The sequence below is a fragment of the Ostrea edulis genome, chromosome 6 (genome assembly GCF_947568905.1).
Source record: "Ostrea edulis chromosome 6, xbOstEdul1.1, whole genome shotgun sequence".
In the NCBI taxonomy this organism is placed as follows: domain Eukaryota; kingdom Metazoa; phylum Mollusca; class Bivalvia; order Ostreida; family Ostreidae; genus Ostrea; species Ostrea edulis.
This window is the reverse complement of record NC_079169.1, coordinates 83,351,220-83,364,794: the sequence shown is the minus strand read 5'-3', so window position 1 is coordinate 83,364,794 and position 13,575 is coordinate 83,351,220. Positions and strand designations below refer to the sequence as shown.

The 13,575-nt window shown below is 36.5% G+C and overlaps 1 protein-coding gene across 1 annotated transcript; it reads left to right on the top strand.

The window, feature by feature from the left end:
- Window positions 1-6,315: 6,315 nt before the first annotated feature.
- LOC130046995 (perlucin-like protein) lies at window positions 6,316-8,893 on the top strand. The gene is made up of 5 exons (XM_056141019.1): window positions 6,316-6,518; window positions 6,684-6,759; window positions 7,176-7,276; window positions 8,086-8,167; window positions 8,379-8,893. Exons 1-5 carry the CDS (start codon window positions 6,354-6,356, stop codon window positions 8,606-8,608), a joined length of 654 nt encoding a protein of 217 aa, XP_055996994.1. The 5' UTR covers window positions 6,316-6,353; the 3' UTR covers window positions 8,609-8,893.
- The last annotated feature ends 4,682 nt before the right edge of the window (window positions 8,894-13,575 follow it).

Sequence of the window (13,575 nt, the reverse complement as noted above, 5' to 3'; positions counted from 1 at the left end):
TTTTCATAGTTCAAATGCTGTCTGTTGTTTTTGTTGCAATATTCATATATGAAGAAAAAAGTATAACATTTCTTTTGTTCTCACGTAACGATATTTGCGGTTCATAAAATCCTGTCAGTTTATGTATATCTATATTCAATAGCTGTGTTTATCAAGCAATGTATCCTTTTAAATTTTGAATCCTTCTGATGGAGTTGTTATGTGTTGGACCTGCGGGAAAAATCACGACCCCATGATGCGAAAAAGTATCTGGAGTTGTAAAACGTGGCCGCCACAGAGACATTAAAGTTCCAGAAGCGGAGAACTACGGCTAAACCTGAATTACCAAAATATTGCTGAAATACCACCCACTCACCTTAAAACACATACAATCAAACAACATTCCAACAAAACTAAGCAAAATCATATCAATTCTTGTGACCTCGGATATTAGAGTTGAGAAATTTAGCGACGATTTTCGATTTACTCAGTATTGAGAAAGAACAGCTGCATGCTTGATAATTTGCAAACCAAAAATCCAATGAAAAAGTGCACAATAGAAATCCACAGTTCTTCTTTGGGAAACCCGATGGGATTTGCAAAAATATGGGCATATTCTGTTGATATTCCTGTACATGTTTATCGTTTAAAGGGAAAGGCAAGCCTAACAACATTTTTGCTTTTATGAATAAAGTATTACTTACTGATAACGTAAATGATAGTCTTTAACAACAAAAATTCTTGGTTAACGATTGAATCAAATGTTAATCAATCATATATCTTAAATAACCCGCCGCTAAGACAGTGGCAATTGAAGTTTAATCTATGACGTCACACTGTTGGTTCCGGTTTATTTCATCAGCAGCACTGTAAACATGACAAGTCACGAAAAGTTAAGTTTCGAGCCGCATAGATTTGAGCCCATTCTTTCGCAAGAAGAAATTAAGAAAAGAAGACGTTCAGTCGATTCGCAGACCAGGCAGACGGTACATGTTCTTCATACAAATGTCTCGAACCTCAACTTGTCATTACGCAAATAATGGATCCACAATTTACATAGTCGTTTCTTTTCAAATGACTTGGTTGGGTCAGGAATTTCGGGGGGGGAACCTTTTTCACATTTCCCCTTCGCATTAGTCCAATTGACTGCTTGACAGGAAGGCATCAAGCTATTTATTTGTAAAAATCTACCACATGCACATTGTTCTCATCAAAACCGGAACAGATGGTGTGACGTCAAAATTATTGATTTTTGTTGTCTTGAATACAAAAGAGTTCCACATCTTGGCAGCCTCTATAGATGGCGGGAATTTCAATTTCTAACGTTTTTAAATTAGTACTGACGCTTATTTAGGCCGTATATCAACAGAATAGTACCCCTGGTATGACAAATCTTTATCAAATAATGAAAGGTGAAGATAATGAACAGTGATCAATCTCATAACTCCTACAAGCAATACAAAATAGATAGTTGGGCAAACACGGACCCCTGGACACACCAGAGGTGGGATCAGGTGCCTAGGAGGAGTAAGCATCCCCTGTTGACCGGTCACACCCACCGTGAGCCCTATATCCTAATCAGGTAAACGGAGTTATCCGCAGTCAAAATCAGTATGCCAAGAACGGCGTAACTTTCGGTATGAAACACGTCAGGCAGCATTTGACCCAACGATAGGTTTTATTAACGAACTAGATCGTTATAACGACCATAGAATTTGCAAAATCCTGACTTCAATCAAGACTGCTGAAACCCCTGTACCATCAATTTGTTTGTCAGTAGCTTACCTCGATTTAAAAACTGACTATACGCAGAACAAGCTCTTGCATATCCAATCAGTTGGATATATAAACAGCATATGCAGGTGATAATGGAATATTGCTACATAAATATGGGAAGTTGACGATGGAGAAGCTGAAATCATCCCGTTTGTCATATAGTTGAGTTGTTAATATGCCGTTAATGTCTACTTTCAATAAAATATATCTAAGGTTGAAGTATGAAGCAGAAGTGGACGACTCTGTGGTGTCCTGTATTTTGAGCTCACAGGGATATATCAAATCGACATATGAATGAAAGTTATTATTGTTAATAGACAAAACGTCGTCGATATATCTAAATGTCGAATTGAAGGCCACAGCAAGAGATGTTTTCTTCTCACGTAGTTTTTGAATAAATTCTGCTTTATATGAATATAGAAACAGGTCAGCTAACAAAGGAGCACAATTCGTGCACATGGGAATTCCAACAGACTGTTGGAAGACCTGATCACCAAAGACCACGAAGATATTGTCAATTAGGAACTCTAGCATATTTTTTATTTCAACTTCAGAGTACTTGTGCGTGGAATCAGAGTGGTGTTTAGCAAAGTAAGTTTTTGAATGACTGATCACTAGATATGAATATTTCCGTTTTCCATTTTTGTTGAAGAAGCAACTGTCTATGATGTCAAAAAGTCTAGTCTTTAATTTATCGTGAGGAATGGTCGTGCATAGTGTTGAAAAGTCATAGGTTTTAATGTTATTTATTGGGAAAAATTCTGCGATTTCAAGTTTACTAAAAGTTCTTTAGAATTTTTTAGAATCCACATTTGATTAACACCACTTCTGGCATATGTAGTCGCACATGAATGCATTGAACTGAAGGATCAACTCCTGAAACCCCCTTCCCCACGATTTAGGATTTATAGCTTTTATTTTGACTTTATTTTGCTTGTGAAGAATTTTCGAATATTGTGAATTCATCTGCTCTGACCACCACTCCCACTTAGCGCATCATGTTTTCATTTCCAGGCGTCTTTTGCTTTTTCAAATCACTTTTGAATTCTTGTTTTTCATTCCATCATAACTTGAACATAAATAAACATCAAATATGACTATAAAACATCCGCTCATTCTCCAACCTTATAATTTTACGATATGTACGTTTTAAAACGTGTTCTCCATAGAATTGAAGAATTTAAACATTGATTAAACATTTATGTAATGCACCTCTTACAACTCAGCATGATAAAGAATTTGGTACTATAAGCTTTAGTATACCCTGTTTATTTTTGCATACGCGTAAATGAAAGGCGAACATAACGAACAATGATTATCTCATAAACCGTATAAGCAATAGACACATCAGATGTGGGATCAGGTGCCTGGGAGGAGTAAGCATCCCTTGTCGACCGGTCACACCCGCCATAAGCCATGTGAGTGGTTAAGGCTATATATGTGAAGCGACAATCTTCCGATGTAAGGGGAGTAACTTAAAAGATGTGTACACATGATTCACCAATAAGACAGGAAAAATTGCAACGTAGACTTGAAAACTGATAAAATCACCTAACAAAAGTTATCAACATTTTTTTTCCACAAAAGAATTCTTATTGTGGAAATAATGGTAAAAATGAAAATAGGAATTATTCCCCCAAATGACCTCACAGCTGTTGTCTTCAAGATGTGCAATACGTTTTTGGACTTTGGTTTTTCATGCTAGGGGCAAAATAGGAGTAAAAGAACGTTTTTTCGACAAAAAACATGGTTCCCCTGACACCTCTTACATTTTCCACAGTAGCCAAATAATCTTTAAGAGGTAATTATTGATGTCCTTTAGATGTGTAATAAGGTTTCAGAATTTTCATTTTCACACTGGGCCCAATTGGCGTTAAAAACGACATTTTATATAGAAAACCCTACATTTTATGCAATAACCAAATCATCTTGGGAGATTATTGGTGGTGTTCTTTAAGTCACAATAATGTAATCCTATCTGATTTTTTTTATTCTGAGGATGTTGGGTGAGAGCTACAATACGCAATTTCCGTGATATCAGCTCTTCTGTGATGAAAGTGTGTTTAGTATTCTGTTGAACGTTAGGGTGGGTAACAAGATGTATACACATATTACAGATTGGCTATGTAAATGAGAATAAAAGATATGTCAAGAATAATATGTTTGAACAAGGCAATTAAATTGAATGGGTATTATTATTTATTTCTTCTGCACGAGGGATACTTTTATCAAAGAAAGATGGTAATTATTTATTGTTGTTTGAGTTATTTTATCATTAAATACTAATAAACTTACTAAAAATGTGTGTCCGTGCAGTTCGTGTGGTTGCTTGACGTCTGGTATTCATCCTTTAGGCAATATATGTAGGCATCGACAAGCATTTGTACCCTCCGCGTGTGAAAGAAAATATGTTTTACATCTCATTACATAACCATTGGACAACTCGGAAATTCCATATTCCATAGGATCTTCGTAATGGTGCAAAATATTTTATGAATACATTATAATAGGGTCAGTGTAAACGGGATGATTTCAGTTTCTCCATCGCCAACTTCCCATATTCATGTAGCAATATTTCATTATCATCTGGATGTGGTGTGCATATATCTCAACTGATTCAATATACATGTACAAGAGCTTGTTCTGCGTATGGTCAGTTCTTAAATCGAGCCAGGCTACTGACAAACAAGTTGATGGTGCAGGGCTTTCAACAGTTTCGTTTAAAGTCAGCATTTTGCAAATTCTATGGTCGTTATATCGATTTAGTTTGCCAATACAACCTATCATTGGGTCAAATGTAGTTCTCACAGCAATAACAGTGAGGTTTCTATCCAAAGTCTACCGTGACTCCTTTTTACTGATTATATTTTAAAGATCCGTAACTCGTACGTCATTTGCCAGGTGTTTGGTGAAGGAAACGTCACTATCTGTTGTAAACGTTTTAAGTTTGACGTGATTCCAGGATCAAGAATCGAACTCAGGTCCCCCGAATGCAAACATAAAATGTAATGTATAATGTAAATGAAATATTTCGGAGGTTTTTTTTTTACATGCACATTGTTACGAAATTCTGTTCTTCACCTCATATATCACTCGCAGCTCACATGATTATTGTCATCAGTTTATTACATGATGTATTCTGTCCAGCATTATATCGTGTTAATCAATTGGTATGAAACGCTAGCTTATATTCATAATACACGCTGATTACATGTGTGCCACATTGTATATGTTTACAATGTTTAGAATCGGGTTCCGTATTGATTCGGTCCGATCCTGAGCTCAAGAGCTCATGGTCCGTCATTTATCACGTTTCATCTTTGAATATTCACATGTCTATATTTTTATCGAAGTATTACTTGTACTTGTCGTTTTATAAATGTTACACTGCCATTTTACTCCAACATTAGCTATCTTGTCCGCGTGCATTTTCCCCGGTTGTTTATACCGGAAGTGTCGCAAGGCCTATTTGGGTCAACGATTGGTTGACTGAGGTTACCAAGGGGTACCTAAATGGTATCAATACAAGCCGATTCTAGTCGTCTGGACCACAAACCCCCACAAGCAACCGAGATCGGACACTGACCTTTAGAAGCAATTTGTATATATATCTCCCATAACATAAAGGCAGAGTAGATGTGTAATTATATTTAATTAGTCATGATATTATTGAGTTGCAGACGAACCCCTGTGGGAGACCCATAATATAGTGGGAGGCCCATTCATGGGAAACCCAATGGGAATATCTATGGGAGTTAAGATTGCATTATAAGTACATTAGGATATTTAGGGATGTTATAATTGGGAATTAATATATATTTAGTCAAAGTACAAGTAGCTGGCGGGTTGAGAATTTTATAGCACAACATATTGTTGGGCATTACGGGAGTGAGTGACATTTCAGTGAATTGTGTGATTTTTAGGATAATACCTTTTTCTACCGTATTGTGCATAGTGTAAATGCAAGGTGAAGATAACGAACAGTGATCAATCTCATAACTCCTACAAGCAATACAAAATAGATAGTTAGGCAAACACGGACCCCTGGACACACCAGAGGTGGGATCAGGTGCCTAGGAGGAGTAAGCATCCCCTGTTGACCGGTCACACCCGCCGTGAGCCCCATATCCTGATCAGGTAAACGGAGTTATCCGCAGTCAAAATCAGTGTGCCAAGAACGGCTTAACAATCGGAATTTCGTTCATTGAACTTTTTATCCTGACTTTATTATTCTTTTATGAAATATGGTTGACATACGAGAGTGGGAAGCCCACATGTTTGCCCGCTCTCTCTCAAGGGAGTGAAACGCAACAACATAAACCAATAAATCAAAATTGGTAGCCCATATTTGAACAACTATTTGTGACACACACAAAACCCAACAAAAACAGCGAAACAGAAAACATCACTTTCCTTCTGTAATTTTAGACACATGCAAACACACAATTGAAACACAATCAATATCATCTGTTCACATGGTCATGCAATTCCGCTATGTAATAGCCAATAACAACCCTATAAAAGTCGTCAAATTTAATCAGGCATTAGAGTGTTTAACAAATAGCTTGTCCTCCATAAATTTGTAGCTAAATTCAAAGATGATATCATCTCTGTTTTGCCTTTACATTGCAGCGATTGTTCTTCAAACGGTCGCTAAATCACTTCCAGGAAAGTCTGTGGATTTGGCTATCTTCCAGAAAAACCTTCACGGTGTTCATGTTGCGTTTCAAAATTCCGCCAAAACAAATGGTTACTTGTTGACGGTAATTTTCAACGTTATTTTATTTTGTTTCTTTTTTTTAGTTTCAAATGATACTCAATTGCAAAAACTTATCTGACAATTTTATTTTTCATGACGATACCGTTATGGCTGTTGGCGGTATTAGATCATCAAATCTATTTTCCTTTTCATGTTTATAATCTTAAAGGAAACGCATTTTGAAACAAAAGTTAAAACCATCTGTACACAGACAGGATGTTCGTCATCTGCAAAAGAAAAAAATGGTAATATATGAATTTGAGAATATTCAAAATAAATAAGAATATATGATAACGAGTTGTACATACACTGACCCCTGGACCTCCATATATATATATATATATATATATATATATATATATATATATATATATATATACTGTGGAATCATCATTGTACTTGGTCTATTGATGTTCGCGGATTTCGTGGGTCACTCTTACCCACGAATATACGTGTCCTCGAACATTTTTTAAACATAGTAGTGTTATTTCTCCTAGTGACATCGTATCGCCTATCCACGAAATTACGTCCCCACGAACCAGCAAAACTTTGTTTAACATTGCCCCCCCCCCCCCCGAATAAAATGATTCCACAGTATATATATATATATATGACATTTATCACTAAAAGACTCAGATTAAACTTGAATGTCATTTTTAAGACCATACAGAGAATGACAGGGAATGTCCGAAGGACTGGAAAACATTCTCAGGAAACTGTTATATGCTGCTGTCTGACAAAAGGACCTGGGATTCAGCAAAGGTAAAAACTAATTATGTAAACTATGACAATGATTAATGGTTAATTTATTCAAATTTTCCCCTCAAAATTGATAAGATATGTTGTGAAGGTGAAAATGTTAAATCATTTAATATATAATGTTGTATAAAGAAATGTATCAAAGTGAACAGCAACTGTATAATTTAGGTCTAATATCTAGATGGCCTTTAAAACATTCTTGTTAATAAATACAAAGTCTGTTAAGTTTGTTAATTAAAAGATGTTCCCTCTGTCAGAAAATGTTTGTAATGTATTCGTAGATACTAACGGCAAACTAACAACTCAACCTTCTGACAAACGGGGTTATTTCAGCTTCTCCATCGTCGATATCCAATATTTATGAAGCAATACAGTATTTCATTATCACAAACTGATGTTACAGGGGTTTCGTTTAAAGTCAGCATTTTGCAAATTCTGTGGTCGATATAACAATCTAGTTTGCCAATACAACCTGTCAGTGGGTTAAAGTCTGTTTGACATGTTTCATACCAATTGTTAGGTCATTCTTTGCACATTGAGTTTGACTACTGATTACCTAAACGAGATATAGCGCTCACGGCGGGTGTGAACGGTCGACAGGAGATGCTTACTCCTCCTAAGCACCTGATCACACCTCTGATATATACAGGGGTCTGAATTTACCAAACTCTATTTTGTATTTCTAAAGGAGTTAGGCGATTCATCTGTTCGTTATTTTTACCTTTTCATATATCCAAGTATTCCTGTTTACATTTTCCAGTAACATCAGTTATTACTTATATGTTTACTCTATATTCTTCTTCCAACACCAGAGCAAATGCAAAACACTCAAGGCAAATTTGATTGACATAACATCAGAAAGTGAAAATCGATGGCTTTATAAGACATTTACAGGTATTTTCATATATTTTTATTCAAGTATCGGAATATAATAGACCGTAGAATATCATGATGCTGGTGACATCATGAACATTTATTTCTAATTGTATGCCCAACAGCATTTCAGATTTCTGAGCTAATTATCTGATTATGTTAAAATGTATCACCATTAACAGCTTCAATCTATTTCATCTTATAAGTATTAACATTTGGTATGATTATCTAGATTGGAAACATTTTCTTTGGATGGGTGCTACAGACAGACCAAAGGAGGGGGAGTGGAGGTGGTCCTCCTCTGGCAAGTTGTTGACGTATAATGCTTGGGCTAAAGGAGCACCCAACGATCCAAGTGGCAAAGAAGACTGTGGTTATATTTTTAAAAGTGGAGGAAAATTCACTTGGAGCGATACACCATGCAATGGCCACGCTCAAACTATCTGCAAGAAAAAAGCATAGACAAGGTGGAAAAAGATTGATAACGCTTGCTGAATTAAATTGCTACATTGATTATTAATTTTACAGATTGTCAGCAAGTTGTTAATGAACTCTTTCTGACCAGCACAGAAATCACTTCTATAGTCAATATAAATTCCTATAGACAATTTAATCAACATGAACAGTTTAAACATAGTATACCTTGGATAGTGTTGTCTTTCAACGAGTACAGTATTAACAAATTTCATTCTTTTTACACAGCATTCAGTCATGAGTGCCGAAGGTCAAAATTGTAGTGGAACTGAAATATATATTAAAGATTGAAAAATCAAATAGTTGTATTGTCTTTTATTCACTGTAATAACAACAGTAATGTTTTAGACTTAGTAAAACCACACTTACATAATGGGATCCCATATTCTGAATTGAAGAAATGTAGCATTTCTTTCAATTTAAGTTGAAATGTAAGGTGAACATAACGAACAGTGAGCGATCAATCTCATAACTCCTATAAGAAATATAAAATAAAGAGTTGGGCAAACACGGACCCATGGGCATACCAAATGTAGCATCAGGTACCTAGGAGGAGAAAGCATCACCTATCGAGCGGTATATATTCTCGTAGCTAATACCACTAAAGTATGGTAAAAAAAAAAAAAACACAGCTCATTTTTACACAAATGATCCATTATGATAATTACATTGAATTCTGCTGTATTCTTGGTCGTATGGACATTAAAACATACCCTAGTTTTAAAGGTAAGACCTAACGAAGTTTAATTTTATCGACTGAATCAAGACTGACGATGTCCTGTTAAAAAAACCTCACAAGTATCGTCACTGGCACGCTTAGATAGTGTTAACATTGACGAACCTTCCGTCTAATTATCATATGAGAAACGACTTCAGGTGTAATTGTTTACTTGAAAATATTGTTTAACTCCTACATATTTCAGCAGAGTATTTTTATAGTTAATCTGTTGTTTGTGTTGCAATATTTTCCCAAACGAAGATTACACAGTCTACGTATCAACTTATCTACGGGGTGGGTTTAGAGAAAGTTGAATATCATGAAAGAATTTTAACAAACACTTTTGAAGAAGCGTTTAATAAAAAGGTGAAGATAACAAACAATGATAAATCTCATAACTCCTATAAAGAAAGCAAAATTGTTGTTAAGAGTTCGGCAAACATGAACCCCTGGACATACCAGATGTGGGATAAGGTGCATAAGATTACCTAGCATTAACTACTGACCGTTCACACCCGTCGTGAGCTCTATGGAAGGTGACGATAACGAACAGTGATCAATCCCATAACTCCTATAAGCAATACAAAATATAAAGTTGAACAAACACGGACCCCTGGACACACCACAGGGGGGATCAGGTGGCTAGGAGGAATAAACATCCCCTGTCGACCGGTCACGAACGCCGTGCATGTGAGTCCTATATCTTGATCAGGTAAACGGACTTATCCGTAGTCAAAATCAGTGTACCAAGAACGGCCTAACAATCGGTATGAAACAGGACAGTCTTTGACCCAATGATAGATTGTATTGGCAAACTAAATCGTTATAACGACCATAGAATTTGCTAAACGATGACTTTGAACGAGACTGTTGAAACACTGCACCATCAACTTGTTGGTCCGTAGCCTGCCTCGATTTAAAAACTGACTATACGTAGAACAAGCTCTTGCGTATCGAATCAGTGAGTGATTTGAACACCATATGCAGGTGATAATGGATTATTGTTACATAAATATGAGAAGCTGAAATCATCCCGTTTATCATAAAGTTGAGTTGTTAGTTTGCCGTTAATATATATTTCCAATAAAATATCTAAGTATGAAGTAAAAGTGGACGACTCTGTGATGTCCTTAATTTCGAGTTAACAGGGATAATCGAATCAACATATGAATGAAAATTATCATTGATAATAGATAATATTCCTCTTAGGCACCTGATCCCACCTCTGGTTTTTCCAGGGGTCCGTGTTTGCCCAACTATCTATTTTGTATTGCTTGTAGGAGTTATGAGATTGATCACTGTTCGTTATCTTCACCTTGCATTAAAGACTAGACTTTTTGACATCATAGACAATTTCTTCTTCAACAAAAAAAAAGAAAATGGAAATATTCCTATCTAGTGATCAGTCATCCAAAAAATTACATTCTTAAACGCCACTCTGATTCCACGCATAAGTACTCTGAAGTTGAAATAAAATATTTTCTAGAGTTCATCATTGACACTACCCCTGTGTCCCTTTGTTAACTGACCTGTTTTATATTCTTATGAAGCAAAATTTATTCAAAACTCCTATCTGAGAAGGAAAAATCTCTTGCTGTGGCCTTCAATTCGACATTTTATCTATTATCAATAATAAATTTCATTCACATGTCTATTCGATATATCCCTGTGAACTCGAAATAAAAGAAACAACAGAGTCGTCCACTTCTGTTTCATACTTAGATATTTTATTGAAAGTGGATAATAACGGAAAATAACGATTCAACTTTATGACAAACGGGATGATTTCAGCATCTCAATCGTCAACTTCCCATATTTTTATGTAGCAATATTTCATTATCATCTGCATATGATGTTTATATTTCTCAACTGATTCGATACGCAAGAGCTTGTTCTGTGCATGGTCAGTTTTAAAATCGAGGCAGGCAACTGACAAACAAGTTGATGGTGCAGGGGTTTCAACAGTCTCGTTTAAAGTCAGCATTTCGCAATTATTCTATGGTCGTTATAACGATCTAGTTTGTCAATACAACCTATCACTGGGTCAAATGCTATCTGACGTGTTTCATACCGATTGTTAGGCCGTTCTTGGCACACTGATTTTGACTACGGATAACTCCGTTTACTTGATCAAGTTATATGGCTCACGGCGAGTGTGGCTGGTTGGCAGAGGATGCTCACTCCACCTAGGCACCTGACCCCACCTCTGGTGTGTCCAGGGGCCCGTGTTTGTTCAGCTATCTATTTTGCATTGCTAATAGGAGTTATGAGATTGATCACTGTTCGTTATTTTCACCTTTCATTCAAGTCTACAGGATAATGTTTCCCAACGGAATTAATTAAACGCAATAAACACAAATGGATGACAATAAACACGGATTCACATTGTACACTTTCACATATCAATAAACACCGATTCACATGTGCTAAACACTGCACTTCACTCGTAGTCTTTGAATCTCCATGGCTGCTTGATGACTCTGACGGATCTGGTTGTACACGGAACATCTTATGGGCTTTCAGATTTACTCTCTGATGCTGAGTGGTCTTCCTGAATTGTAGTAGACGGAGAGAAAGGTTGAGCTATCTATAGCATTCGACCTAAAAACAACTGTGCTGGTGATAATCCTAAGTCTTCTTTAGTAGTGTTTCTGTAGGCTAACATGACTTTATATGGGTCTTCAGTATTTCTGTTCGTTCTACTTGTCCATTACTTTGTGCAAAGTGTGGGCTGCTGATCTTGTACAGAAATCCATAATTTCCTGCAAAGGTGAATTCTCCACCAGAGAATTGTGGTCCGTTGTCCGAAATCAATGTGTTCGGAATCCAATATTCAGAGAATTGGTTCTTCGGGTGAGTAATCGTGTTTGCACTTGAAAGGTTTTCCAATCTCGCTATATCCGGTCATTTGGAAGAGTAGTCAATTGTAACCAGATAATTTCCTCCTCTGTAATGAAACAGATCTGTAGATACCATGGACCACGGTCTTTCCGGAGTTTCCGTTACCATCATGGGTTCCTTCGGATTTTATGTTAATGGCACACATGCTGCATTTTGAAATTATGCTTTCAATTTCTGATGCCATTCGCGGCCAAAACAGTTATTCACGGGCTCTTGTTTTACACTTAACTATTCATAAGTGTAATGAATGAAGTGTTTCCACCATCTGGCTACTTATGAATACTGGTACTATCAACTTGCTGTTTTTGTACAGAATGCCATCCATACAAGAAACTTCCTCTCTAAAGTTCCAGTATCTCTTTATGTTCTGTGGAACTTTATCCTCGTCATTCGGTTATTCATTTTGGACAGTCATTTTAAGTTGTTTTAGTTCTGGATCTTCAGTTGTTTGCTGCTTGAACTTCAAGTACTCCTGAGGAGTAACTGATAAGTATGTCAACTAGTTAACTGAAACGTCAAGTTCCAAGTTCTCCTTGGTTTCTTGTAGAAAAGCTCTGCTGAGTGTGTCAGCTAAGAACATAGTTTTCCCTGGTTTGAAAGCAATATTCAAATCATATTTTTGTAGTGTGAGCAATATTCGCTGTAGTCTTGCTGGAGCGTGAAGTAGCAGCGATTTCTTGAAGATAAATTGTAGCTGTTTGTGGTCGGTTTCCACTGTCATATTTCTTCCAAAATGTACTGGTGGAATTTCTTACATCCAAATGATATCGCTAGAGTCTCTTTTTCTATCTGTACATAATGCTGTTGACTCTTGGTGAGAGCTCGGAAGGCATACACTATGGGCTGCTCATCTTGGACTAATGCTGCTCCAAGCCCTTTAGAGCTCGCATCCACTGTCAGAGTGAGAGGTTTTTTAGCATCAAAGTACCTTAACACTGACGCTTGAGTGGTCATCTGTTTTAGTTTTGTGAAATTTGATTCTTGCTCTTCTTCCCAGTGCCAATTTGTGGGTTTTTTTTCTAAAATCTGACGAAGTGGGGCGCTGACATCACATATCAGACATATTGGGAAGAAACTTCGAGAGATAAAACCAAGAAAGGTCTGAAGTTCTTGGATGTTAGTTGGCCTGTTCATCTCTGCAATGGTTCTTTCTCTTTCTCTATTTCACTCTCTTTGAGGTCAACTCGTATCCCACATAAGTCACACTGGTACTGTTTTTTTCTAAACTCACATTTTCCCGGGTTTAGCTTGAGATTAAGTCTCTGATTTTGTTCATCACAATGTCAAGTCTTTGGTCGTGCTTCTTGAAGTTTCTGTTCCAAATTAAAATGTCATC

What these genes read in the sequence shown, in the direction of transcription:
- LOC130046995 (XM_056141019.1), top strand. Translation starts at nt 6,354, where the DNA reads ATGATATCATCTCTGTTTTGCCTTTACATTGCAGCGATTGTTCTTCAA. An exon ending in GGACCTGGGATTCAGCAAAG is followed by an intron (nt 7,277 to 8,085) that starts GTAAAAACTAAT and finishes TTCCAACACCAG; the next exon opens with AGCAAATGCAAAACACTCAA. An exon ending in GCTTTATAAGACATTTACAG is followed by an intron (nt 8,168 to 8,378) that starts GTATTTTCATAT and finishes ATGATTATCTAG; the next exon opens with ATTGGAAACATTTTCTTTGG.